The sequence below is a fragment of the Pyrus communis genome, chromosome 11, assembly GCF_041283825.1.
Source record: "Pyrus communis isolate YQ-2024b chromosome 11, ASM4128382v1, whole genome shotgun sequence".
NCBI lineage: Eukaryota > Viridiplantae > Streptophyta > Magnoliopsida > Rosales > Rosaceae > Pyrus > Pyrus communis.
Window position 1 is genome coordinate 25,351,131 of NC_142575.1, and position 27,415 is coordinate 25,378,545.

The window sequence follows — 27,415 nt, forward strand, 5'->3', positions numbered from 1 at the left end:
TTGTACGACGCCAATGAAGAAACATGGTAGGCCCCATCACCCGAAGGTGAAGCTGTACGACTCTGGGTAACGCCGGAGAAGGAATACACAACATCACACACTCCGACACTAGCCCCGGGCTAGTGAAGCTGGGGGTATATCATCCATATCATCAACTCTTCATTCGCCCGAAGGCAGTACCTGTCCATCACCCGAAGGTGAAACTGTAAGACATTGGGTTACGCTAGTGAAGAAACATGGTAGGCCCTATTACTTGAAGGTGAAGCTGTACGACTCCGGGTTATGCCGAAGAAGGAATATATCCATAAAGATCCTCAACTGTGTCTTATGGCCATAGACATCTACATACTCACGTTGTGTGGATATGTTGTATGATAACCCGCTAGATAAGTAGTGAAATCATATCTCAAAATCTCATCTCATAAATCCATATTCATAAATCCATAATATAAATCATATTTGAAAGCCATAGTATTTCATATACGAGAATTCAAATATTCGTAACCTTTAATAAAACGTAAATTCGATAAATCATAAATATCTCGTAAACCATAAATATGGAAATCCGGAAAACATAATATGAAACGTATTCGATGCATAAAATATGAAATGCATGCAAGCCTAATATTTTATAAAAACATGCAAGTTAAGGAAGGGGTCCACTCACATATATTTTACTGTCCGAAAGTCGTTCGAGCTAGCGAGGATGGAGTCATTTCTCACGATGCACCTAAGCACATATAGAGGTCATTTAGTAAAACTCTACCAAGACGTTAGAATTTGGAAAAACGGATAGCGGATTTGGAATCAGGACGTTGAAATTAGTCTAGGAAGGGTCCTAGGAGAAACCCAAAAAGTCAACGTTGACCAGTCAATGGTCAACACTATCGGAAAGTCAACGGTTGAGTCTGGCTTAGGTTGTTGGGTTGGGCCGGGGTTAAGGTTATTGGGCCAAGTCTTTGGGCCGGTTACATGTTAATGGGTTTGGGCTGGGCTCAGATTACTAGGTTAATGGTTTTTGGGGTTGGGTTATGGGTTAGCAGATCGGGCCAAAGTTAATGGGTTAAGAGATTTGGGGCTGGGTTAACAGGTCACAAGGCCCACAGGACTGGGCCGGTTTCAGATTGGGTTTTGGGCTGAGTTAGGATTGCGTGTTGGGTTGACCTGATTGACTTCGAGGGTCACTAGACCCAACGAAGAAGAAGGTTAGATTTCGGCTGGAAGTTTCTCGAGCTCTGGTGGAACTCGAATATTAACTAAAAAAATCACAATATAATATACCAAAATGAAGCTCGTGAAGCAAGGAATCTAAAAATACCTTTGGTTTCTTCGACTGTGGCTGGAAAATGGTCTACAAGTCACGGTATCCTTTGCCAAAATCTGGCAAGTATTCCCCGAGTTATTTTGTCTTCTAACCTCACCCATCACACCAAAATTTGATGCCACACGATGTAAAATGAAGAGATATAAGTTTCCTAATGCTTACCCTACGTTGGAAAGTTGAGGAACCTCGCTGGAGTTACTTCTCTGCATTATAGCTCGGTGGTTCTTGGATTTCTGTTCCAGTTTCAAGGGTGTATGAGAGGGCCGGAGGAGGGTGGTTGGTATGTGATGCTCGTCAGAGATGATGGTGAATAGTGATGGTGTGTGGTGGTGTCTCGATGGAGGAGAAGAGAGTGCAGAGAGAGAGAGAGACAAGGGAAGAGAGAGAGAGAGGTAGCCTTTTGCTACTTGGAGTAAGCGACGAAAAGGTCTCGAGGGTGGCGGGTTGCTAGAGTTGGGTGCGGTGAGTGGTGACGTGCTTAGAGATGGATGTTGCAGAGATGAGGGAAAAGAGAAAACTCGAGAAGGGAAGAAAGATCCGAGAGAGAAAGGAGAGGGAGAGGATTCCAGAAGATTGGGGAAGAAACTGCCACGTGTCAGCTCCCCAGTGGTTCATGATAGGAAAATATCTTCAATTGTAAAATTACCAAAGTACCCTTATCGTTCAGAGTCCCATAAAATCTTCGTTTTAATTCCAAATTCACTTCATGTTACACCCACTCATTCATAACGACAAGTACTACGAGGCTACGCTAAGGGAATAAATCTTACATGACACGACAATGTGGTCAACAAAAGTCAACGTTTTTTCCTTGTAGGGCAATTGTAAAGTCACGTTTTAAAATTATAAAAATCGTAACAATTGGGGATGGGTCGTTACATGACAAAATGGGCTCCCTCCATGTGCGCAACCCAAAGCCAAACGACTCGTTTTTCTGCATGTTTCAGCCGTTAGATTTCCAATGATTTGTCGATCTAGACTGATGGATTTCCAACGGTCCGTTGATTTGGATGGATTTTCAAAGGTAAAAAAAATTTGAAAAATCTCATATTGTGCCACGTGGCACAATTTGGCAAATTTGATTTCAAAATTTTTGGAAATCAAAAGCCAAGATTTATTCAACAGTAAAAAATTCAAAAAATTATTGAAAAAAATTCTATAAATACCCAACCATCTTCTTCCTTCCCCACACCACAACTCAATATTTATTGTTACTAAAATCTCTCATATTTGTTTTCAACTATCCAAATTCCTTTGTTGCCACAAACAATGAGTGAGAAGGCAAAATGGTCAATTTGAGAAGGCTAGAGATCAAGTAAAGGCGAGAAAGGGAGTTAAATAGGCAAGAAAGGCACGAAAACAAGGGTCAGGACATCATGTCTCGACGCCATGAAGATACGTCTCTTAATTCAAAATGTTTTTTGAGAAATGAAAAAAATCGCATCATGAGACAAAGGTTTTTCGCCAATGAAGAGGAAGTTCCGTACACTCTAAGGGTAGGTTTAACTAATAATGCTTGTTGTAATGTTATGTTTTTATTGGAATTAGACAATCGTTTTATTTTAAAAAGAAAGCTTAGAAAGTTCACATTTATTTTTAAAAAAAAATTGTGAATAGTGATCACTCTTTGTAAGATCCCACATCGCCTAGGGAAGTGATCCTTATATGTATATTCCCATCCCTACCTAGCATGAGACCTTTTAGGAGCTCACTGGGTTCGGGTTCCATGGGAACTCTAAAGTTAAGCAAGTAGCGCGCGAGAGCACTCCCATGATGGGTGACCCACTGGGAAGTTCTCGTGTGAGTTCTCAGAAACAAAACCGTGAGGGCATAGTCGGGGCCAAAGCGGACAATATCGTGCTATGGTGGTGGAGCGAACCTGGGATGTGGTGGACCCCGGGCCGGGCTGTGACACTCTTGCTCTCACCATTCCCATCCCAAATGGGTGAAGTTGCACAAATTCAACTACAGAGTAAATAGTAAGGGCAATCCAAGTGTCTTTCCCTTGCTTTTACTCTCCTAAAATGAGTGGAATTGCTCTTCAAAGTTTTACTCCAAGTGTCTTTCCCTTGTATTGTAATTTGGTTAGGGCCTCAAAAGTCAACAAATTTTGGACAGATTGGCTATTAGTAATGCAAACGAACGGACACGATCGTTTTTTCACGTTAACCATGAAAGGTGAAGGCGCATGTATAATTCACCACTTTAAGACATGAGTGGATAGAAGGGAGTGAAGTAACCCAACTGAGAACATCCAGAGAAACACAGAAATGGCTTCAATTCCATTTACTAGCGCTGCTACCCACTTATGCTTCACCGACAAGTCCTTCAATCCTCCAATCGAATTCAGTACCCGGTTTCTGGGCACCCGGAATAGGCTCGGGTGGGTCCGACCGGTTGGTATCGGAGCCTCCAACGGGTCGAGAGCCAAGTGCTGGTTCAAATTTGGTAAAAATGGTGTGGGTGCTGAAGATGCTGGCATTTATGGAAGCCAATCCCGTGACGATTATGATAAAGATGACGTTGAACAGGTTCTTTTACTCTCTCTCTCTCTCTCTCTCTCTCTCTCTCTCTAGAAAAATCTAAATTTTCTGTTGAACAGATATGATGATGTTTCATGACTAGTTAATTAATCACATAAACATAGTTTGGATATTTAATGTATGAGGTGGAAAGCTTTTATATCGGTAGTAGCACTCTAAACTAGGCTAAGAGTAGAAGGGCAGGGTTTGAACCCGAGACACAGTATGTTTAAGAGACTCTATCTACCGGGACAATCAACGACTTGCAAGCCTAATTTAAGATTGAAACAAGGTTTTATTTCTAATATTCTTGGATACATTATCTTATGGTGTAAAGAGTATAGAGGAGAGAGCTAGAGCAATGAGGGTTAAAGGAAGAAATGAAATTGAGAAATTTATTCATCTAAAGCACATATCTTAGTAAGTTTTGTTTTATTTGGTTTTTTTTTTACATTTTACTATTATTAACGGGAGGGTGGAGGGTTCGAAAAGTTACATTAATTTAGGAGAGGGGAGTTTTGAACCAAAATGCATAGATAGATATCCAATACTATGTCCACTAGGATATTGGACCATATGCACGTCTTAGTAAGTAAGAACGGTTTTGTTGAGTGAATTTTAGGCAAAGCATTGAATTTATTGGTCCGCGTTAGTTCCAATATTCAAGAGGGAAGGATGAATGTTAGACTAATATTTGTGCTCATTGGCAAATGCTGATCAAATTATATTTCTTGCTGAGTTTTGAATTCTGGTTGTCCACCCAATGAGAAATTGAATAAGCGCAAGCAATTCTCAGGGCAGCAACGCTCTTTTGCCGGCATATACCGGAAACAAAAACTTGCTCAGGCCTCTTAAAACTTTGAGTTGATCTTATGAACTCAATAGCATTTTGGTTAGAGAGGGTCCGTTTTATTGTTTATACATTACTTGTGCAACCGAAACATGAGTTTTGTTGCATACAGCGAAACTTTTCAAATACGACCGCGATGGAGAACTCATGGTTATGCCTTTCGATGACAGTATTTCAACTACATGGGCATGCTTGCTGTGGAAGGTACATATGATAAGATGAACGCTCTTTTAAGCCAAAACATCCACCCAGTAGACGTTTTGTTGTTGATGGCTGCCTCCGAAGGTGACCAGCCGAAAATCGAAGAACTTTTGAGAGCCGGGGCGAGTTACTCTGTCAAGGACGCGGACGGGCGAACGGCCCTTGACAGGGCTGCGAGTGACGAAATCAAAGACCTTATTCTTGGTTTTTCGGTTCAAAAAGCATGATTTGGATAATATCATTAGCTCCTTTTTCCTTCTTTGGTTTGAGTTTCACAATGTGTAATATTTTCAGTTGGTGATTTACTGCATCAATGGCTAGAGGCTTTGTCAATTTATCCCTTGCTTTGATTGATTTGTTTTTGGTCATTGCGGATCTTGAGGCTCCAAGGTATCTGTCTACTTTGAACAACCAAGGGATTTTTTTTATACGGGGTTATTAATTAAACTAAAAGATTAGCATACTAGTAAAATTGAATTTTTGACTTCCTACTACGGTCTAATACTATTCAACTTCACTTGAAAGTGAGGTTTTAGATTCGAATCTTGAGAATAATGAGTTACGACCACTTTATCATCCACTCCTTAGTGTAAATTATATCGATGTAATAAAAAAGAGGCTTTGTGACTATGGATTTAGTAATTTTGACACGAGGAGGATAATCAGATGACATGGATGGAGTTATTAACTCAAATGAACCACTTAGTACTATGGTATAGTGGTATTCCTCTTCACTTAGAAGTATGAGGTCTTAGGTTCGATTCTCGCAAAAAACGAATTTGAACCACATTATTGCTAATCAATTGTAAGGCTAAGCACACCTCCTTCCTCTTGATGTATATATTATCGTTTGTTAAAATAAAAAACAAAAAAAATACTCAAAGGAGCTCAACAACGATATTATTACAGAGCCTGATCTGATAGGCTATTATAGGCATTTTACTGGCGACCTCATAGAGAGTCTCACTTTTGAGCGAACCGCTTACCATTCCTCTAAATTAAAAGAAAGCAAGCTCAAGCCTTACAACGTAAAGTTATTGCGGAAAATGACATCTTGCAACAAGTTTTATGCTTCTTTTTAGGCTTACTTGGTGTGAAATTAGAAGCAGCCCCGAACGAGTTATAAGCGGAAGGGAAGGGGTTTACCACACTAAGCCTGCATCGGCGGCATCGTGGTCGTGTATGCGATGCTCCAACAATGAACAGAAGGTGGGGTTAACCACACAAACTAACTTCTTTCTGAACTATCCCCTAAACCGTGTCAAATAAACCACCAAGCTTTCAATTCCAGATCAAGAAAATCATTTGTATAAAGCCTGTTGCATTCCGATCTACAACTTCCCTATGAATTCATTACCACGACTGCACGTTCTTGAGTAAATCTGACAGATTAATAGCAAAGAAACGATTTAGTAATTGCAGTTATACCCAAACTGGAGAGACAAGTAATTGTCAACCGTCAAAGCATCTCGTAGCATTTAGAGAATCAGAGCATAAACAAGTCTATAGTGTGACAATGGTGAAGTAGTAAAACAACACAGTATGTACACCAAAAGAAATCCAGCTGTGTGTTTAATGTGAGCATGTTTATGGAAGCTGAGTGTAAAGCTCTAGAAAGCCTATCAATGTCGTAGTTAAAGACGCACCATAATCTAACTCAACCTACATCTGGCAATCCTCAAAACACTTACTCCTGAGATTCGTAAACAGACTTCACTTATGCATGTGGAATTGGTTGAAGTAGTTGGCTCATCATCAATCAAAATCTTCACCCAAAAGTCCCACGTAAAACATCGGGCGAGACCAGTCTTTGTAATTGAAAGCATAGGTCCAAATAGAAGTGACTAGCATATTCTCCTTCTCACAAATAAACATGAATACTTTACATAGTTTTGCATATAAACTAAAAGCCATTTCCATAAGTACCTGTGCGGAACTTCTATCTTTTGCTTCTGAAAAAGGAAAAATTGTCATAATCAGTTGCAATCACATCATATAGCGTCTGGGTGATAAATGGCAATCTAGGACAACGAAGGTAACATTACTCTTTGATCATCTCCTGCTTTGATAGCTCCGTCTCATTTTTTTCTAAATCTTCCTCTAAAAGGGATTCAACCTTGCCCGTATGCCACCAACATATCCATTACAGGGCCTCATGTACGGCCTCTTGTACACAGAAGGTATCAACCTGGATGGATGATGTGTCCATAACAAACGTTTATGCACCTGCAACTTCATAAGTTGAAATACCACTGCAATCAGAAATTTAAGATTCTGAACGAAAGAACCTGTTTTTTTATAAGCAATGATAAGTGAAAAGCATAACAAGACAAATATTGCTTGCAGAAGGATTTGGACCACTTGCAACTTGGAAGGATTATATCTAACAGACAAGCAGGAATGAGGGATAAGCATGCTAAACATTTCGAATTTACATTTAAGTCCAGCAATACATAGAGTCTAACTCTCCGTCTGTGGGGGTAGGAACTCAGTCCATTAAACTTTAGACCCAACAGTCCGTTAAACACAATTCCTCTCTATATATCAATTATTTTCAAACATGATTTCAATATCTGAAGTCACAACTCACAAAAAAGTGCCCCGCCCTTTGCAATTGTCCTAGGTGCAGTGACTGTTGTTCGTGACCTTGTGCTGAACATCCACAGTTAAGTGAAGCAACTTCAGTGTTGAAACCACATTCCAAAATATCTAACAGTGAAAGGGTCTACGGTTAGTGACCACCAATGATTCAAATTACGTTATCCATACTCTAAAAAAAGTATCTTCTGTTCATCTAACTAGGTTGTGTATCAGAACTGAAAGTTACCATATTTTATGTGTCGCCATGACAATATAAACTGATTAAGAAGAAATGTGTACTACTAAAATCACAAATGCCAACAGAAACAGACAACCTGCTGCATCAGGCCTTTTGAAGCCTAAGAAACTGGTAAGGTTAAAAGATAGTGAAGATCAGGGCAAGATGGGTCATGGATCAAATGGACTTAGAGAGTCAGGCCTCAGTCTCTCAGACCCTCAGTACTAAAAGATCCGGTCAAAAAAATTTAGATAACGAACTGATAATCTATGGTCTTAAATCACTGTAAAATACTTGTTGAAAAATGACATTTTAAGATCAAAATAATCAATTTCTATTTCCAGCAAAATCACAACCAACTGGTAAGGCAATAGGTTTTGGTTCTGCTATTCAAAATTTTGACCATCATACAACACAAGAATTAGACTTCTTAACCCACAGAGTACCAGACTACCAATAGCACCATTGTAATGGATACACAAAGGCTCATCATACAACTCACACAGAGTTTGATATTGTACAATGAAGACTGATGGTATAGGTGCAAGATGATAAAATTAAACGAACTCTAACAGAAGTGCATGGTAGTGGAATACCCATAAATAAGATTTAACAGGCAACGCTTATTACACTAAAGAAATATTCATCTGAATGAAATAATAAAATTCAGAACACTGGAAAGTTCAAACACGGAAATAATGATAAACTCCCAAGTTCATATAAATACAAGCAGTATAGCATGGGAAACAAAGATATCAAATTTAGTTAATAGGAATTTCGGCTTACAAACACAGTATAAGGGGAATGAAATTATGACTCGAAGTACCTATGAATCAATATCCAAGGTCGTTGGGATCACCAGTAAACTCAGCAATCTGCTCAAGACCCACATTGAGCAAGGCATGGGTATCGGAATCCTTGACAACACCAGTCTCTCTGTCGGAATCCTTCTCCACAAGACTACCATAGACCCCCTTATGCTTCCCAGATAACACAAGAACTGGTCCACCACGCCTTGGCAGGGCAGTCTCAAGAAAATCCTGGGACACCCCCTGCACAAGCTCCCTACTCCCATCCATAGATATATCACAGGTGTAGGGTCCAACAACACCCATCACCTCTCCTTTTCTCAAATACAATTTCCCACCTTTCAAGTCCTTGCTAATAACCCTGACCCGAATGTTCCTCGCAAGCCACGTTGAATAACCCCTCGGCTCCTCTCGTCTCGGCTTACTATCACTACCCACTTTCCTTTTTGTATCATTCAATCTCCTAAAGCACTTCTCTTCTTCTTTCGAACCCAATTCCGCAACTTCATCCGCATTCACTTTTACAACCTCTTCATCTTGCCCCTTGCTCTTACTCAACAGCTTCAAAACCAGCTTCCCATTGCCCAATTTCTCTAAAATCCTACCTCTCAAACCCACATAGTCTCGACCCGAAACGATCCTAACTTCCTTCCCCACATCCCCATCTTTACTCTTCTCCTTCTCTTTATTCTTTCTATCCTTCTCTTTTGAATTCTCTTTCGAATTTGCAAGAAACCCTAACCCGTGCCTATCAGTACTCCGAGTATACTCCACAATTTTCACATCTTCCTTCGCATTCTTGCCAATTCCTCTACCCGGGTACCACCCGTACCCGGTAAGCAACGCCTCGCCGTAACCCTCCACCGGCATCTCTTCGTACTCCTCCAACCCCCTATGATCCGACAACCGCTCCAAATCATCTTTAAACTTCTGCAGCAGCGTATCCTCCACGCCTCTCGATCTCAGCCGCTCATCGTTCCCCAACCTCTCCCGATTCTCGGATTCCGATTTCTCCCGAAGATTGAGACCGTACGAAATCTTGGCGTCGGGATCGTCGTTGACCGAGAGCGTCTCGACCTCGAACTGGAGCTCGTGGCCGTTGGGCTCGGTGATGGGGAGCTCCATGTTCTTCATCTTCTTGTGGGGCCGCCATTCGTTGGGGATCGGGGCGATCACGCGGGCTTTGGGGTCGGCGGATAGGGGTTTTGAAGCATCGAATTCGCTGACGAAGTGCTTGGAAGCGGCGTCGTTTGCGTTGTTTCCGGTGCCGTCGTCGAAGTTGGCGGTGGCGGAGGAGGGGTTGCGTTTAGGGTTTGACTTGGAGGAGGATTTGGGAGGGAGAGAGAAGGAGAGTTTCATGGTTTCTCTTTGGTTTTTTCCAGAAATGAATTTGCTAGGATTGCTAGCTACTACTAGCTATGTTTATGTTTGCCTGTGTTTTTGGTGTGGGCTTTTATTGGGCTTTATTTTGACCCGAGTCCCTTAACTTAACCCATTCCAATTACGATTGGGCCAAATCAGACAATTGTAAGTAATAAATTATGGGATATTCTAAACGATAATCGGACGGGCTTGAGCCTATCGAGCAGATTTAAATAAATTTATTATATATCGTATAAATAAGTGTCTTCTTACAATTAAAAAAATACATAATTACTTTGAAATATATAAATTGAAAATAGAATGATATATATATATATATATATATCATAAAGTATTAGAACATAATACAAAATGAAAGTTATTTATTTTCTGTCTAAGTGAGTCGCGACCTAAGTAATGCTTATGTGGGCCCCTAAGCAGATATGTGTCATTTCTTAATTTTTAAACACCTAGGGATTAATCAAGACTATGGCCAGCCGCCTAACATGTAGGTAAGGCCTAGGAGGTGATAGGCGAAGATTTTACAACAATGGTTGTACAGTTAATCCGATGGCCATAAATAAAGAATGGTGTAAAAAATGTGTGAAAATCACTTTCCTGAATTTATCATTTAGTGTTTTTTTTTTTGGGTCAAACGATAGATTTTGTTAGATAAAATAAGTTTAACATAAAAATTATAGAAAGTGTTATTAGTACTCCAAAAATCTCATTCTACACTCCTCACAAATGTATTTTTCTTTCTAATTATGGAAAGTTTGAAGTGCCAAATGAGATTGCTGAAGTACTAATAACAATTCCCAAAATTATTTATAAAATATCATCTTACAGTTAAATTTCTCTCCGCACCAGTATGAAAATTACAAAGAAGAAACCATGAATGGTACGAACAACGACTTAATCTCTCTTCTAGTTTGATTTGTAAGGACAGAACAGATACAAACAAGAAGGGCAAAGACTAAGCAGCTCAGGGCTATTTAAAATAAAGCTGAACAAGCTTCTTTAAAGTGTCGAATACGCTCGTAAAGGGATCAAATTGAACTGGTTTCTTCAGTTCTAGATCAGGAAATTGATTTGTTAACGCCTGTTGCATCCCGGGCATTGACATCATTGCAGATAACCGCGTGTCCGTCATTTGCTCACAGTCTTGTGGTGTGTCCTTGATTTTGCTCGGGTCATATCCGAAGTTGGCCAAGTAAGATTTGTACTTCTCTATGAACTCAGGACCAGGATTAGGTGTTCTCGAGTAAATCTGTAATGTTAATGCCACAAAACGACTCACAAGTAAATGAAAACAGAATATGGAGATATGATTGATGCATCCCTGAATGGTAAAGACGCGAGTAAAACTTGCGCAACAAGCTTCTGCATCTTAACAGTGCAGTTGTGAGCGTATATAATATGTGGAGTGTAAAAGCACAAACAAGAGCCAACCAATGAGCAGAAAAAAGAACAGCTTTACATCGTAACAATCCACTTTTGTTTGTACATATATATATATATATATATATGTGTGTGTGTGTGTGTGTGTGTCTCCTTTTAAGAAAGATGGGACAGTTGTGGCCTGCCCAGCAATGCGCCGGTGATCCAATGATCTAATCATCCATATTTCATGATTTACTTTCAAAGATCATCCCTACAAGTTATATTTAATTATGATCATGGAGTGTTTACTATTTTCTGTACTGATCCGTGAAAAATAACCCGACAATGGATTGTTCTGGATTCCCTTTCTTTAAGTCCAAAAAATCGAAGTATTTGTACCTAAAATGTCATTTCGGGTGAGACCAAAGTGGTTCTCTCGATTGAAAGGAAGGTACAAACAAGTGTCAAACAAGTGACAAGAGTATATAATGTTCAAACAAGTAAACACGAGTCATTTTATTTAACATTCGGATAACTTGAAAGTCAGTTCATGAGTAAGTACCTGTATAAAACCCTTGTCTTTCGCTCCCGAAACAAGAGCATAATTGTCATAATCAGTGTCAATCACATCATATGGCAGCTTAGGGATAAATGGCAACGTTGGAAAACGAAGGTAACACTTCTCTGTGATCATCTCCTGCTTTTCTAGATCCGTTTCTTTTTTCTCCAAATCTTCGTCCGAAAGGCATTGAACATTTCCCCGTATGCCAGTAATATATCCATCAGGGCTCCCATGAACACAGAAGGTATCAACCTGGATGGCCCGTTTCGCCAAGTCAAATGTATATACACCCTGCAATAATAAGTTAATATGGTTTTGCAGTCAGGAAATAGGTAGTGAACATGTGACAGAAAGAACCTGTCATCTATAAACAATGAGAAGCAAATCATCACAAGAAAGCTGATATCGCTTTCAGGATGATTTCGATCACTTGAAACTTGGAAGGGCTATCGGTAAACAACTAGATAGCTCAACAATGATTAATGAATAGGTTCAACAGTTCGGATCTGCACTCATGTCTAATTCAAAAGAAAGGGGATTATATATTTTCCCCTCAATTCTACATTATTTCCAGAAGCAAGAATTCAAACAAAACGTCGCAGTTCATAACTACACGTACCCTTTGTGTTTACCTGGGTGCAGTGGCAGTCTTCCTGACCTTGCCCAGCAAATCCGCGTTTAAGTGAAGCAACTTCAAACCATCTTCCAGAATATCTAATAGGGTCAAAGTTATTTGCTGTCATGCCTCTCATCATCATTAGCCTCTCATCTCCTTCATCGGATCCCTTATCGAGGGGAAGAGTAACTGCCTTCTCCGAAACATTTGCAAACTCATATATATTTCGTTGATGGGAAACATCTAATGCAACCGCCTGCCAAAAGCAGTAAAAGGCATCATGTATCTTCTACCTCCTGCAATAACACAAGAATACCTAAATCTTTTTCGTTACTATAACCATAAGGCAACCTAGTTTTGGACTAAATTCCCCATTAAACTTTCAAGCACATTCAAAGTCCGGCTAATTCTATTGGAAATCCTAATCTCATTTAAATTGGTTGTACAGAGTGAAGCCTTAAAGGAAGTGAAAACTCAGTGTTCTATGAGGTTTCAAATAAAAAATCAAGAACACCAAGCTCAAACATCTCAGCCAGAAATGCTGTGACATTCTTGACAAGGGAAAGAACTCGAACAAATGTTAATCTAAGGGGGTAGCTTAGACAATGTCCAGCAAGGAAATGATTGGTCCAACACCTATGTTCTTTTATGTAATCTGATGAGCCAAATTTAGCAACTAGCAATACAAATATTGTGCTAGTATTAAATTCCAGCATCCTATAACGCTACGAAAAATTTAAATCTACTAACCTGGTTCGTTTGAGAGATGAACACTAACGTTGCAGCAAGCCCAGATAAAACCTGTCTGGTCAGAGGCTTGCTGCTGATACATTGCTCCAAACAGCAACTCATCATTATCTTACCAGGCACTCTCCTGTAAATAACAAGAACAAAATGTCACTCCTTGCACTCAAAAAAGACGAAACGAAAAACATCAACTTGGAAAATGTTGTTAAAATTTAAAACCAAACCATATATAATTCATGTAATCACTTATGAATCCGAGAACACAGAGGCATCTCTGCATGTGTAATTACATAAATTAAACAGGATCATACGGGAATTGCACTCTAAATCAACCTATCGGCTATAGTTGAAGATCAAAACCCACAAGACTACTTCACATTTACCATTATTTTTATCTTACTACAAGCGATATTTCTACTCTAAGTTATCTAATGGAAGGGGGAGAGTTTGAACGGTGGGCGAGCGCAGTAGGTTGAAGAGGAAGGTCCTAACAACCAGGGCAATCCTCCACTTGGGAAACCAAATCATTTACGAGCAATTACAGCAAGATTATGATAAATAAAAAAATAAAAAAAATAAAAAAACAGAGAAAATGAAAAAATAAATAGCATTAACAAAAAAAATTTAGCAAATATAGCAAAAATTGCCTCATAACAATATAAGGTATTAGAGTGGGAAATGGAAATGAGTGAGAATTATGGACCTGCTGGTGGACACATTTGGAGGAGGAGGAAGAGAGCATTGGAGCACAAGTACCATTTTCTATGCTTTTCCTTTCACAAGCTCCAGAGTTTTCCACAATTTCCACCTGCAAGATCTCTCTCCTCCGTCCTATAATCCCATCAAAACGTCACCGTCTTGATCTCTGCAATATCCTTTTCAACCACCTGTCTTTAGTGAATCAGCTAGGCCCCAAATAATCCAAACCCAACTGTCCCAATAAACCTCAACCAATCCCATATAAAAGTTTTGAACTAACTCTTTTTTTTATTTATTTTAAATTTACTGTGGATATGGGAGTAAAATGTAGAAAGTACCGACCGTTGGATTCAAAGTTTCTCACATTTGTGTCTTGGCTTCGACCAAAAACAAAGTAGATATGGTTGGATTTTATTTGTTAAATAAAGTGGAGACGTTAAAAGAGTTTTGGGCATATAAATGTGTGGATGAGAAAGCCCTGCAATTATTCAAGACTTCCACATGACCAAACTCCTTTATATTTTTTTGTTCACTTTTGTTGCCCATAAAAACAACAAAAAATAAAAAAAAAATCGGATTTCAGTAACAGGGCGGTAATCATATATAATATAACCTTTTACTCGACTTAAAAGGACACCACCCTTTTTAGTGATGTTGGAAAATTTAATTGGGACAGAAAGAGAAAAAAAATGATCGTATTGCATTGTAAATGTAATACAATAGGTTCTGGTGTCGCTCATGATCCATGAGATTACTCAGAAGAGACTACTACTCATTACATTTTCACCAGAAAGCAAACTGAATAATGGGTCTTCCTTGGTACTGCTACTGATGTCATTTTCTTTAGAATGGATTTCAGTTGTATTCGCCGTCGAGTATAAAGGTTGCTTCACTTGTATAAACGCCACTTTAACAGGTCCAGACTTCAGTTTTGATGCATCGGAACTTGAAGACAAGCTTGTGCCTGTTAGCAAGCTGCCTTCTTCGGAAAACTTCTCGCTCGGATTCTCTCCAATGTCTGGACCATCTTCGCAACGCTCAACCAGCTGACTGTTATCACCGTCGTTGGACAGGCCTGACATCAAATCGATCTTATCCTCCTTGACCTCGACTGGAACTTTTTCAGCACTGTGGTTTGCATCTGCCGTTTCGGGAATAGTTTCATCATCTGGCACAAACCAAAAATTTAACAGGAATCAAGTAAATTATAATTTCCATTACATTAAACTACAGGAAACCAAAGTTTAAACAAAGAACAAAGTTTTTCACGATGAAAAAACAAAACTTAGACAAAGCTGCTACGCACAATTTTTATCTTTGGTTATAAACCAAGTAGATAACCGTAAACCTCTGTTTAACCAAGTTCTTTAGGACTTCATGTAGACTTTTCAAACACTTAAACGAAACCTGAATGAACCTTTAGGAGAAAATTAGTCACTCGTACGACTAAAAATACATCATACTGGAAGATGTGTTAGGAAACATATGAATTATTCGTATCGCTCAAAGATAGATGCATAAGCACAACTTATTATGTTTTTGTGCAGAAACATAGAAGTCCAAAAGGTATTTTTCATATTTTATGAGAACACAAATTTTATTGATAGGATACAACTAAAGATACAAGCACGGTGGACAAACCATCCTTTCAAATGTGCAGAACCTCTAACCTACCAGTGGCTAAAGACATCGTAAAAGCCTAAGAATAACTCAAAAACAACATATACACATGAAAGATAGAAATAGAAAAAACTTGGTAATCTTTGCTTCCTATCAGTATGTAAAAGGAAGAATAGTATATCCTGAAAATGAGAGAAAGTTGAAGCCCCCAATGCCTTCACTGTATAAAAATGCTCATGTCGATGACAGAAAATAATTAGCCAAGACACTGAGTGTCTTTATCCATGTGGCATAGACAGTATCATACAGCAACAAGCACATAAAGCAGCAAAGTCAATCATGTCACATTAGAACAACTAACATTGCAAATGGAGGAAAAAGATAAGCAAATGGAGGCATAACGTACAGTATGCTGCTCTCCATTGCTGGATTTAATCCAGCAACATCTGACCAAGAAACTCTCTGGTCCAAGGGACCAGGTGAACAGAACTGTTCAATAGAGTAAAAAATAAAATATCCATGAGTATCCTCACCTCCAAGGATAGACTCGGTGCTTTGATACAGCACTGATGATTCCCCTAAACAAAGATCTCCATCATGAGTTGCAATCTCAGTCTTATGTGTCCTCTCAATCAATTCAAACTTATCTGATTTCCACACACACTCAAGAATGATAATTTCCTCATTTGTAGGGTAAAACTCCCTAAACACCTGCATCAATCGTGCATAAAGAGAACAGTAAAAAAACATAGATCTAAAAATAATTTGATAACAGAATAATTTTCCAAATAAAAGAAGGGGAAACCTCAAGTCCTCCTTGAATTATCTTGACGGATTGCTGTTTTTGGGAGAGAGAAGAAACCATGTTGAATACTGAAACAACATCGAGTAGAATCTGTAGAAAATAGAGGAAAAGAAAAGTTCAGCAAATCAGTCCAACTCCAAGAGATGAACTTAAAGCATGACATGTCCCTTTTTCTTTTTTCTTTTTTTTTGTCGGAAAAAAGCTTGAATCTTGAAATGTCCAAACTTAGTGAAATGGCACATTCCTCAGGGAGACCACATAATATCCTAAACATTATTACTTCTTTGGATACCTCAATCCCATGTTTAATCACTACGAAATGCTGCTGCAGCATGTACATTTTCCCTTCATCATGATACCACAAACTACCCACTTGGCTATATGACATGTTTAACAAACGGATAATGTTTTGTGGGATAACTCAGTTCCATGTTCCTTCGCCTCCAGGTTTGTGGGAATTTATGAATGGGTTCAGAACTTGAACCATCTATACGATAAGAACATGAGCATATTTGCCATAAACTACAGACGGTTAATAAATAATCTGTACAATTCAAATTAAAAAATCATGGGAAAAAGGCTTGGAGTTACTTCTTACTTGTTGAACCAAAACTCGAAGTCGTGCAAGCAGAGCTAACACAGTCAGAGAAAATCCCATGAAGAACGATCGAGCAAGCAACATAGATATCTCACTGTAGAATAGTCAAGATCAACAAATTCACAAGATGCATGTGCAATTTATGTTTGGTGATCCAAGGGCTAGACTACTGGATACAAAATGGCAATCAGTTTGCAAAATAATAGTTTAAAAAATTAAAATAATTATGCTGCAATAACAAAGAAAAAAATTGGTCTATGTGAAAAGATACATTGCAAATCTAATACCATGCAAAAATGCTTACAGCTTACTTGGGAAACTAGTTATTAAGATAATTTGACCAAGACAGCAGTTCTCAGACACTACTGTGAGACTCGGATGCATTAGACATATGGTAATGTGATAGCCAATTGGACAGCAGCTTTCACATTATTTCTGATCTTATAAAAGTTACAAGAAAATTCCTATACGTGTAACTAGTAAGCAAAGGATACATAGCCGCCTTCAACATTGGCTCAACCATCTGCAACAGAAACAAAACACAGTTAACATGTTAGAATAGAGCACGTATTTCATGCTGGACTATCTAACATAGTCCTCATCACAAGCATAGAATCGGTTACAGGATCCAAGTATGCACAACCACTCACAGAAAGACATATGAATAGATAGATCACTTTTGACACCTGGCATTCAATTGTATAAGACACTCATGTAACATGATTCACAAGTAAAAATATCTTGAAACATGATTCAGGTATCTTCATAAATCAAAAGTAAACAATGTAATGATGTAACCTCATGGTTGGACTCTTCTAAGTTAACATGTTGTATACCTCACATCCTCAAATAAAAGTGAAAGGTTTCCCGCTTATAGCAAACCCTAGCAGTCAATTGATTTTGCAAAAATTATACACAATAAAGCATTATTAACCACTATTATGATGTTTATGGGAGGGAAAATTAACAAATCATTTGATGAAAGCAAGAAACCACCTGTGATAAAAGGCGTGCAGCTCCAAGAAGTCGCTCCATAAAATTATGCTTTCCATTTTCACATTTCCTTCTCTTCAAGCTGTGACACAACGATTTGGCATGTGATTTTAATATAAACTATGTAGACAGGATAATGAAAGCTTTATGCCTGTTAAACACAGAGCTGAGATTTTCAATTTAGAAGAGAGAGAAAACTCATTTACCTATGATCTTGATTCATAACAAAAGATAAAGTTAATAAACCAAAAAACACAATATGTTATACATTTTCCTTCCTTTTAACAAAATAATTACGAATTTCATAATAAGCTTTCTTGGAACTCTAATTAAAGTTTAATTATGCGCTGATGAAACGTCTACTCCGCTCTACCTCCCTCCAAAAAAAAAAAATGCAACATCGGATGATAATTGAAATTCATGTTTTACCTTTCTAATAAGTGCAACTTTTGCTTAGGTCTCTTCCCAGTAATACTTTGGAAACAGCAACCCAAAAGTTCCTCCAGTTTAGTTGATTGTAAAAGCCTCAAATCCCTCCTTACCTGATATAAACAAAAGTGAGGCAAACTATGTAAACGCATACAAAAAAGTAAAGTAAAACACATAATAGATGATTAAATTTTAAAACTTCACCCCCATTAATGCATACCGAAACTTTTCTTGTTCTTCCATAAATTTTCAAGGCAATCAAACAAAAAAGTAAGAAGCTTAGAACTGTAAAAACAGCTAACTTCAAAATTTAAAACCGACTTTAAGACGTTGTGCAACAAAAACCCACCATTCAAATAATCAAATCATGCTTGATACAAGTTAAAAAAAAAAAAAAAAAACTCCTTCTCTTTCATGAATTTTCCGAGGAACCAAACAAATGGGTACAAGCATTATGATCATAAAAAGGTGGGGAATTCGAAAACCTTCATAAGGTACTGGAAATAGGAGCCGCGCCTGTGCTGGTTCTTGTTCTTGTACACCATTCTTTCTAGGATAGCCGTCTCTGCTTGAAGCTGACCAAGCAAAGATACTAACTTCTCCTCCAGAGCTTCTGCTTCCGCATCCATTGAGTCACTGCAGATTATCATTGTTGGAGAAATTGTGATTGAAAATATGTATCATACAGGCATTTAAGCAAACAGTTTGTGTGCAATGGGAGCTGAATTTTTGTAGAGTGATTCTACAAGGATTTTACCAAATCTATTGAGACCCAATTTCTCTGAATACCTTTAAAGGCAGCTCGGGCCGCCGTACACGGTGAAGGAGATAGGGAGAGGGGTGGGGGAGGAGTCGGCGGGAGAAGATGGTTGCAGCGGCAACTTCTCGTTCTCCTTTTTATTGTTATTTTATTTTTTTGAAAACTTTTTGAGTTTTTGTTTTGTGATTTTTATTCAAATTTCTCTTAAATTGGACATGTATCTTAAATACCCCATTGTTTAGTGGGCTTAAATATGTCTCTTATGGGATATTGGGCTCAGACCCATGTCCAACTCTTTGGCCCAACATCAAACATGGGTTCGAAGATGAGCTTCTTCATTCTCTGGCCTTTTGCACAAGGCATTACTTTTGATTGAAATCGTTCATATTATAAAGTATTATGTAAAATATCAATAAAATATGAGATCAATTAATCATCAAACTGTATTAAAACAAATGGTTGGATTGATAAAAATATTACGAACTATCTCTTTATTTGTTATGATTAATTAACTAAATAATCTTAATTTTAATTCATTTTTTTCATAGATAAAATTTACAAAATGATATTATAATATAAAAAGTCTGACCATATGCGCAAAGTTATGTGAATCAGTCAAGAAAGAGTTTTTGAGGAAAAATTCCTTCATAATTCGTGTAGCCAAGCATTGTTGCTTTTTGACGTGGTTTCTCCATTTTGGCGAGCTGATTTTTCTTCTTTCTTGCATGGTAACTTCCTCTTCTACCATCACAAGTGAATGTTATGAATTTTTTCATCATTTTTTCTCTATTCTGGTACTTTTTCAAAATCACAAGTAAAAAAGACGCAACTAAAATGAATGAAGTTGAGGTTTCATCATAAATCTAATACGTAATATAAAAAGAAGTCCAATTACTTATAACATGTAAGGTCCCTTATTTTTTTACTGTGAAATTTATACTTGCAACAATACCCTCTCAAATGCGGCAAATTTTCAAGCATAATACGTTACCATGAGCATATGATTGTTGAACTTTAAACATGAGACAACATGTTCTAACTTAAAAAAGGAAATTAAAATTTCGTAATAAAATTAATTAAATACCTTATTTACTTATGAACATATAAATTTATTTTCATTTTCTTGATACGAAATTCATACGCTCAGCATAAAATTTGTTCCTCGACTTCCAGATGAGATTCTCTCATTTTGATCAGAAAGAACTTCCGAATGTTTTATTCTTTCTAGAACAAATGTTGATGTGTAGTATAAACCAATGTCATTTGGCTCTCAATTTGAAAATTTATTTGAAAATTCAATATAAAGAATAAGCACCCTCCCATCTTTGGGTAATGATTGTCTACTCTCCTACTTTTGATATTCTTCTGTGTGTAGTCACGGTTAAGCCACATCAACATTTTATATTTTTTTTTTTATAGAGATAATAAGACAAAAATAAATAATAATATAAAATGTTGACGTGACTTAACTGTGAACACACAAATAGGAGGACACTGGAAGTGGGAGGAGACAATCCTTGTCCCTAATCTTTTCATTCTTTTTTATTGTGTGTCACCACGTGTCTTGACTCGAGCATGGCAGAGAAATTCGAGTACATCTAATCATACTTCCTTTCTAGTTTTGCTTTATCCTCTTTTGACTGTTTGGTGTTAGATCTTATCTTATCATAGATTTTCTTCTTTTGTTAAATCTAACTCATATCCAGTTAGTTGTTTTTTGAGTACGATGTTGAATTGTTAACCACCATTTTGCAAAATGATTTTATTGTAGAAACTCATATCTTTTCTTCGAGGATCGTTTTAGTCTAATCAATATTGTCATGATTTATATAACAACCGAAATATCACGATTTATAATTTCACAACATAATATATTACAAAATAACTTGTTCATCATTTATAATTCCAGGTTTTATTGACGTTCTACAATTTATTAAGCATACATGACACCTATTTAAAATTTGGGAGTATTGAATAATTTATATGACCTAATATGAATAACAATTGAAGACTTAAAGTTTTTTAAACAATTTTGTTTTCTTTGTACACCCCCTTGCCCAACATAAGATAAACTTGCATCCAAAAACCCATTTTCTTCAAGCTTTCAAGTTTATTGTCGTCACCATCTTAGTAGAACAAAGTAAACTTAACCGTAAAGACACAAATTATGAAATATGTTGTTTAAAAAAGTTATACTCAACGAATGAAATATAAAATCGATTGTTCAGAGTTTCCACAAGGTATGATTTCAATTTTTTTTGTTGTACATTAGTTTTAACGATGTTCATACTATTGGCTGTAGAGTATGACCGCGATAATGTTGCAATTTCTTTTCCATGAGTATATCAAATTTATCACTTTTAGAAGAAAAAGAATTCATACATTAACAATCTGTATTCTCTATATTTTCTGAGTGGAGTTTGGTAGGACCTATTATATACACTCCACCCTAATTCCATGAGCCATGACCATGACCTACCACGATCGAAGACAAACATCAAATATATTGGTTTGGTGAGAAATTAGAATAATAAAATTGGTAGGTGGTTATAGTCGTATTAGCTGCACAATTAGAATATTAGCTGCATTATATAGACGTACAAAACCATTTGACCTAATTTATACCCCAACCCTATAGGTACTTCCCAACCAAAAGAATATTGCTGATTAAACTATACAATTTAATTAACAAATCAAATGACGGTAAGATGGTCATTAATATATGCATGCTTGGATTAGACTAAGTAACCCTAAAAAATGTAAAATTGTTATACTTTTTTCTCAACCATATTCATAGGTGAACTAAAACTATAGAAACTGCTACTAATATTGCATAAAATTAGCCGCAGAAATACTTGAAAGTTGTACCAGATCTCGACTTTTGAGAGGCAAAGCATGGAAAGTGTCAAATGTTGCACTTTCAGATAGTCCAAGCTATTATCGATCATCAAAACCTAGCTAGCTTCGATAATTTGCATGAGTTTGGGGAATTTTCTTTTGAGAAATGCTAAGAGAACTATCAGTAGTGGGACTCTTCATGTACTACCATTTCATAGTTTAACGTCAATTCTCGTGACAATATTGTAAAATATTATGCAAAAAAATGAGATGACAGAGAGTCCATGAAAAGTCCCACTTTTGAGACCGTCCCCTTAGCATTTCTCTTTTCTTTTATATCTAATTGTTTTATTCTTGTTGGTTAGTGATGAGAAGTTTGTGTTTGGTGTCAAATTACTAAATATATTATATGTTGTAATTGCCAACACCCCAAACCCTAAACGATGAAGCACATAGAATTCCATAATATTGTTTCCGATGGAGAAATATCAAATATCATAAAAAAAAAAATCTATTTAGCAACCATGAATTATATAGAATTATGGACATGTGTATAACGTACTTATAATTTGTAGCAATTCCACTAATGCATTTCAAATTTAAGAATAATTTGATTACTTGACTCATGTTTTTAATTTATTGTTATTTTTTTTCTACCATAGGCTCGTGAGTTTAATGTTAATTGTTCTTTTTTTCCCCCCGTTCAACAGCTCTTATATTCTCATATACCCAACCCTTTACTTGATTATACAACAATATATTTACACAGGTAAAACTGTGTAGGGCTTGCGTTAAGTCACACAATTAGTCAACACATTTAAATTGATATTAACCTCTTAATTTATTAAAGTTGAACCTAACCGACTTATAACTCCATACAAGGATAAAACTGTGATGAACTTTTCTTAATTTACAATCAAGTTTTGAAGTTTAGATAATAATTTGATGAATATACCAAGTGGTTGATTGCCTTGGTAGTGATAAAAAGGGCACTGATACCTTATATTGTAATAGAATTATAGTGGATTTCATGCAATTTTCCATCAATATATTTACTTTTAGGATCCATACCTTCATGTTTGTAACTTGACATTAACATTATTAATATAGTGTGTGAATTATCAAAAAGTGGAAGGTTACACTATAATCATCAACTTTTACAGTCCAGTAATAATAATAAGGTTATAGTTAATAACACATAATAATATTGTTATTACTAGAATAAAATTGGTGTTTACGTTGTGCATGTCCTATTACACTATCAATATAAAATGTTATATATGAACCTGATTACATTGCAAAAGTATTGTTCAAAGTAAAAAGTATCGGGGTATTTTTTTTGTTAAAAAATAGTGTAGACTAAAAACATAAAAAGTAGTACATTCGCCGAAAGGGTAAAGAAGAATTCATTGAGGAAAAAAAAACGAAGAAAGAGTAAAGGAGAAGCAAGGGTACCATACCAACCACTGAAGTAAAGAAAATATTTCATTTTAATTACTTTCTCTAAATTCTGAAATTAATGGTGAAAAAAATGAAGAAGCAAAGAGTTAGGGGCTGAGGTGGGCTTTTGAGTCATTGTCATGGGGTTCAAAGTTTTCTCCTTTATTCGGAAAAGTCTGAAATTCCCTTGATCTAGATCCACCAACCAAACCAACACAGATGTCTATTTCTTTTTGTTTATGTCAGGAAGGAATCATGCCATCTAAGCTATGATCTATCATTTAGCTATTTAATAAGCTTTAAGGAGGAAAATGTTACAGTACAATACCATTTACCATGTGGCTAAAACCATGTGCTAATAGTTGTCATAATATAATCGAACTGATATGCTCATGAGATGATGAATGCTCTCATCCGATTAAACTATAAACTCTTTTAAGAAAAAAAGTTAGTAGTAAAAATGGTTTCCAATTTGAAGTCGAGTTTAAGATGATTAAAAAGAGTCTGATTTTGACTTTTAAGTACACAACTCTAAAGTCATGCTCGATAAATGATTTGTACATAAACGCTTATGGCAATTATATTCATGCACGTAAATAATTATTAGTCGTTGATGTATGTGCATGTAGGGGTGAATTTTTTGCCAAATTGTCATACCAACTGAATTGCTAATTGTGTCATACCGATTTTGTGTCAATCGGTAATGGTACGGTATTGTACCGTACCGAAATTTTATGGTACGGTATTGGTAATGAATACCATTACCACGGTATTATCGTACCATACTGAAAATATTGTGACATCCCGTCCCGAGAATATTAAAACGTACGTGCGAAATGACATTTTTGCCCCTAGTTCGTTTCGTTATTCTGTTTGGTGGGTGGTGTGGTGTTGGCATGTGTTGGGCCACACACACAATGTCCCTATCTCTCTCCCTCTGTCTTCTCCCTGTCTCTCCCGTGCTCCCATTTCTTCCCTTTCTCTTCGAACTTGTACGGACACACACACAACTGCACCAAATCATTGCAGATCGAGGAATCTGAGGGCACTGTCGAGCTCGTGAGGTTGAGGGGAACTCGATCATACCATTTTTAGGTAAGAAAACTACCGTTTTCACGTCGATTCGAGGTGGTCCGACTTGGGTACTATTCATGCAAGATTAATCTAGCATGTTTTTGGGTTTTTGAAGCTCGTAGGTGGCTTAGTGAGGTCCCAAGGAGTCTCGGAGTGCTTCGTTGGACGAGTTTGGACGTCGGAATAGCTTGGTTCGAAGTTGGCCGGTTTTTGGTTTGTGTGGACAGGTATGATTGCGTGATTTTTAGCTTTTAAAAGTAGTTTGAATGTGTTCTACTAGTCCTAGGCTTCAATAGTTCCAGTTTTCCAGCGCCGGCGACGGCGCCGGAGCCTCGCCGGAGGTTCGCCGGAGAAGGTGACGGAATATTCCGTCAAGTCTGACGGAATATTCCTGACGCCGTTAACGGAATCTGTCAAAATTGACGGAATATTCCTAACGGCGTCAGTTGACGCCGTCCGTGTGCACCGCACGTGCCTGCGCGTGGGGCTCGCGTGCGGCGGAGGAAAATTTTTCTAAAAATATGGTTGTGATCCTGAGGTTGCGTAGAGCACGTTGATATATTCAATTGTCCATTTTGAGCAATGTATGAGAAGTTATTACGAGAAGTTGGTTATGTACTTTAAAGTTAACGTTTTTATAGCTATTTCGCATATAGGTGACACGTACCCCGAGGACGAGCGTGCACACGCGAGGCAAGGGGGCTACGACCCTTCTACATACCAGTGAGTGGGCTTTTTGTTTTCCGTATATACCTATATACATTTATATTCCCAGAAATTGATTAAAAGAGTTATTTGTTTTATGCCATGCACATTATTATTATCGTTTATGCATCATCACATGCATTAGTAGTGACATATAAATACATATGTATATTGGGTGCTGTGGACGCACAGGTAAGTGCCAGGTAAGCGTTATTCTCGTTTATGTTCAGTAGTGGTTTGAGATAGTTAAAGAGCTCATAACCTGCACCCCCGGTGTTAGTGTTCCCGCCCAGAGTAGGGCACAGTCCTTCACGTGATGTTCACCTCCCGCACCACACGCTCAGCTTGGATCCAAGTTAGGTGCACAGTCCTGTTGTACAGACCACTTTAGGTGGTTTCGACTCGTAGGTGACCCGCGATTATTCGCACAGCCTTCACGTGATCATAGCACTAGAGCGTATATATATATTACACCCAGTCCTGTCGTACAGACCACTTTAGGTGGTTCCGACTCGTGGGCAGGTTCAGTTATTGATTGTGAGATTTGAGCTCTATATGCAGCCGTACAGGTCACGTTAGGTGACTCCGGCTGCCAGATGTTATGCTATTGATGTGATTTATACCTGAGCACTTGCATTTCAGTATGAGGTTCTGACATGGCATATTCTTGAGCATGATTGGCATACCCTTGAGCATGTTTGGCATATTTATACATACGTATATATGTTTATTTTCTGGGAAGTATACAAGTTTTACGGCGAGGGGTTAGAATGTATTTTGCTAAATGGTTTTCAAAGAGCTTTGTTTTTGCCCACTCACGCTTTTGTTTTTGCGCCTCTCCAGGTTCTAGTTGCTTAGCAGTTTCGGTGGTTTCCCAGAGGGCTTGTCCGGCATTTCTGACAGATACTCACCAGCGTAGGGTCACCTTCGGGTGTACTTATGTCACAACTTTTCTTTGGACTGCTATAGTCTTGCTCTGAATTTGTATCTCACTTATGCTAGCACTTGTCTTAGTACTTTGTATGCTAGTTTTTAATTATTCGTACTTTTTACATTACTGTTCTTTTAGCTTCCGCACGTGCACATGGCTACGTCACCTTCGTGTGACGGCCAGCACGCCCTGATCTCGGTCGGGGTGTGTCAAATATAATATAATATAATATATAATTATATAATGCATATTTATAATATTCCAATAATTTGAAAATAAAACCCTACTTATATTAGCATTGTTGTTGGTGACTATGATCTCTTGAGTTGGTGGAATCAAACACAAAAGAGTTCCCAATTCTTTTACAAATAGCCAAATATATCTTTGCAACCCCCACTTCTACGTTGCTAGTGAAAATGCATTTAGGCTAGGAAGGAGGGTTGTGGACCCTTTTAGGGCATCCTTGACTCCTAAAATGGTAGAGGCACTAGTGTGTACTAGTGATTAGCTTAGGGCGGATAAAGTAAACTTCTACAAGGAAGCAACGGAAGATATACTTCAATTTTACAAGAAAATGGAAAAACTGGTAACAAGTAAGATATGCTTTAATTTTTTTTAGTAAATTTGTTATTAAATAGTTTTCAACTTTAATTCTTCATGCTACTAATATGTTTTCTTTGTTTGTAATGTAGGCTTGACACAAGCTCAATCTTTTACAAATTTAATGTCTCCTCCAAAAGCTTCGACATCTTAAGCTTGAAGAATTGATCAATGAATTTTACTTTTTGAAGTTTAGTTCCAATTTTCATTTGGTTTGAAACTTTAACTTCTATTTGGATTGTTAACTTCTATTTATTTTGGTTCGTAACTTTTATTTGGATTGTAAGCTTAATTTTCATCATGAATCTTGATGCATCATTTGAATTATTGTGTGTGTGAATTGTGAATGATGAATAATAGATGAATTTAGGCTACAATGTATGAGATAAAGGTACAAAAAAAAAGTTTTGCCCGGAATTGGGTTAAAAAAACAAAAATAGATTTTGTCCCAAAACAAGGTGGCAATTACCATTGCCACACCATGCCAACCGAATTATTTGGCAATACCGAAAGTTTGGTACAATAATGGTAATAAATTTTGTCAAACCAAAAGTTTGGTATAGTAATTGGTACGAGCGTTGTGGTATGGTAACCATACCGAATCCACCCCTATGTGCATGTATTACTAATTAAGTTTCACAAACATTGATTAACAATTCGTAGTGGCACGCTTGACTGAAAAAAAAAAAAAAAAAAAAAAAAAAACTCATAAGTACTTCCAAATGGAAG

At 37.3% G+C, this 27,415-nt stretch overlaps 4 protein-coding genes across 10 annotated transcripts; 1 reads left to right on the forward strand and 3 right to left on the reverse strand.

The window, feature by feature from the left end:
• Positions 1 to 3,535: 3,535 nt before the first annotated feature.
• Positions 3,536 to 5,234, forward strand: LOC137743272 (protein LHCP TRANSLOCATION DEFECT). The gene is made up of 2 exons (XM_068483140.2): positions 3,536 to 3,855; positions 4,867 to 5,234. Exons 1-2 carry the CDS (start codon positions 3,595 to 3,597, stop codon positions 5,122 to 5,124), a joined length of 519 nt encoding a protein of 172 aa, XP_068339241.2. The 5' UTR covers positions 3,536 to 3,594; the 3' UTR covers positions 5,125 to 5,234.
• A 466-nt stretch (positions 5,235 to 5,700) lies between these two features.
• On the reverse strand, positions 5,701 to 9,929 carry LOC137742804 (protein MOS2). Of its 6 annotated transcripts, none has more exons than XR_011069440.2 (4): positions 8,542 to 9,929; positions 6,943 to 7,123; positions 6,824 to 6,849; positions 5,701 to 6,279 (listed from the first exon to the last, which is right to left on the reverse strand). XR_011069440.2 is itself a non-coding variant. In XM_088679897.1 (2 exons), exon 1 carries the CDS (start codon positions 9,881 to 9,883, stop codon positions 8,549 to 8,551), a length of 1,335 nt encoding a protein of 444 aa, XP_088536023.1. In that variant the 5' UTR covers positions 9,884 to 9,929; the 3' UTR covers positions 6,665 to 7,149; positions 8,542 to 8,548. The 6 variants fall into 6 exon arrangements, 1 of the variants encoding a protein (XP_088536023.1); XR_011069442.2 differs by having other exon boundaries at positions 6,589 to 6,849; positions 6,943 to 7,149; XR_011069438.2 differs by having other exon boundaries at positions 6,943 to 7,129; positions 8,542 to 9,928.
• A 760-nt stretch (positions 9,930 to 10,689) lies between these two features.
• On the reverse strand, positions 10,690 to 14,123 carry LOC137743311 (chloroplastic lipocalin). The gene is made up of 5 exons (XM_068483177.2): positions 13,898 to 14,123; positions 13,198 to 13,321; positions 12,464 to 12,703; positions 11,832 to 12,122; positions 10,690 to 11,156 (listed from the first exon to the last, which is right to left on the reverse strand). The coding sequence occupies exons 1-5, from the start codon at positions 13,951 to 13,953 to the stop codon at positions 10,878 to 10,880; spliced, it is 990 nt and encodes a 329-aa protein (XP_068339278.2). The 5' UTR covers positions 13,954 to 14,123; the 3' UTR covers positions 10,690 to 10,877.
• Positions 14,124 to 14,572: 449 nt separating this feature from the next.
• Positions 14,573 to 19,293, reverse strand: LOC137743329 (uncharacterized). Of its 2 annotated transcripts, none has more exons than XM_068483198.2 (9): positions 19,128 to 19,293; positions 18,824 to 18,974; positions 18,339 to 18,451; positions 17,913 to 17,991; positions 17,411 to 17,439; positions 16,917 to 17,010; positions 16,319 to 16,408; positions 16,047 to 16,224; positions 14,573 to 15,061 (listed from the first exon to the last, which is right to left on the reverse strand). In XM_068483198.2, the coding sequence occupies exons 2-9, from the start codon at positions 18,965 to 18,967 to the stop codon at positions 14,649 to 14,651; spliced, it is 1,140 nt and encodes a 379-aa protein (XP_068339299.1). In that variant the 5' UTR covers positions 18,968 to 18,974; positions 19,128 to 19,293; the 3' UTR covers positions 14,573 to 14,648. The 2 variants fall into 2 exon arrangements, with proteins under 2 accessions (XP_068339299.1, XP_068339300.1); XM_068483199.2 differs by having other exon boundaries at positions 19,096 to 19,293.
• Between the last annotated feature and the right edge of the window lie 8,122 nt (positions 19,294 to 27,415).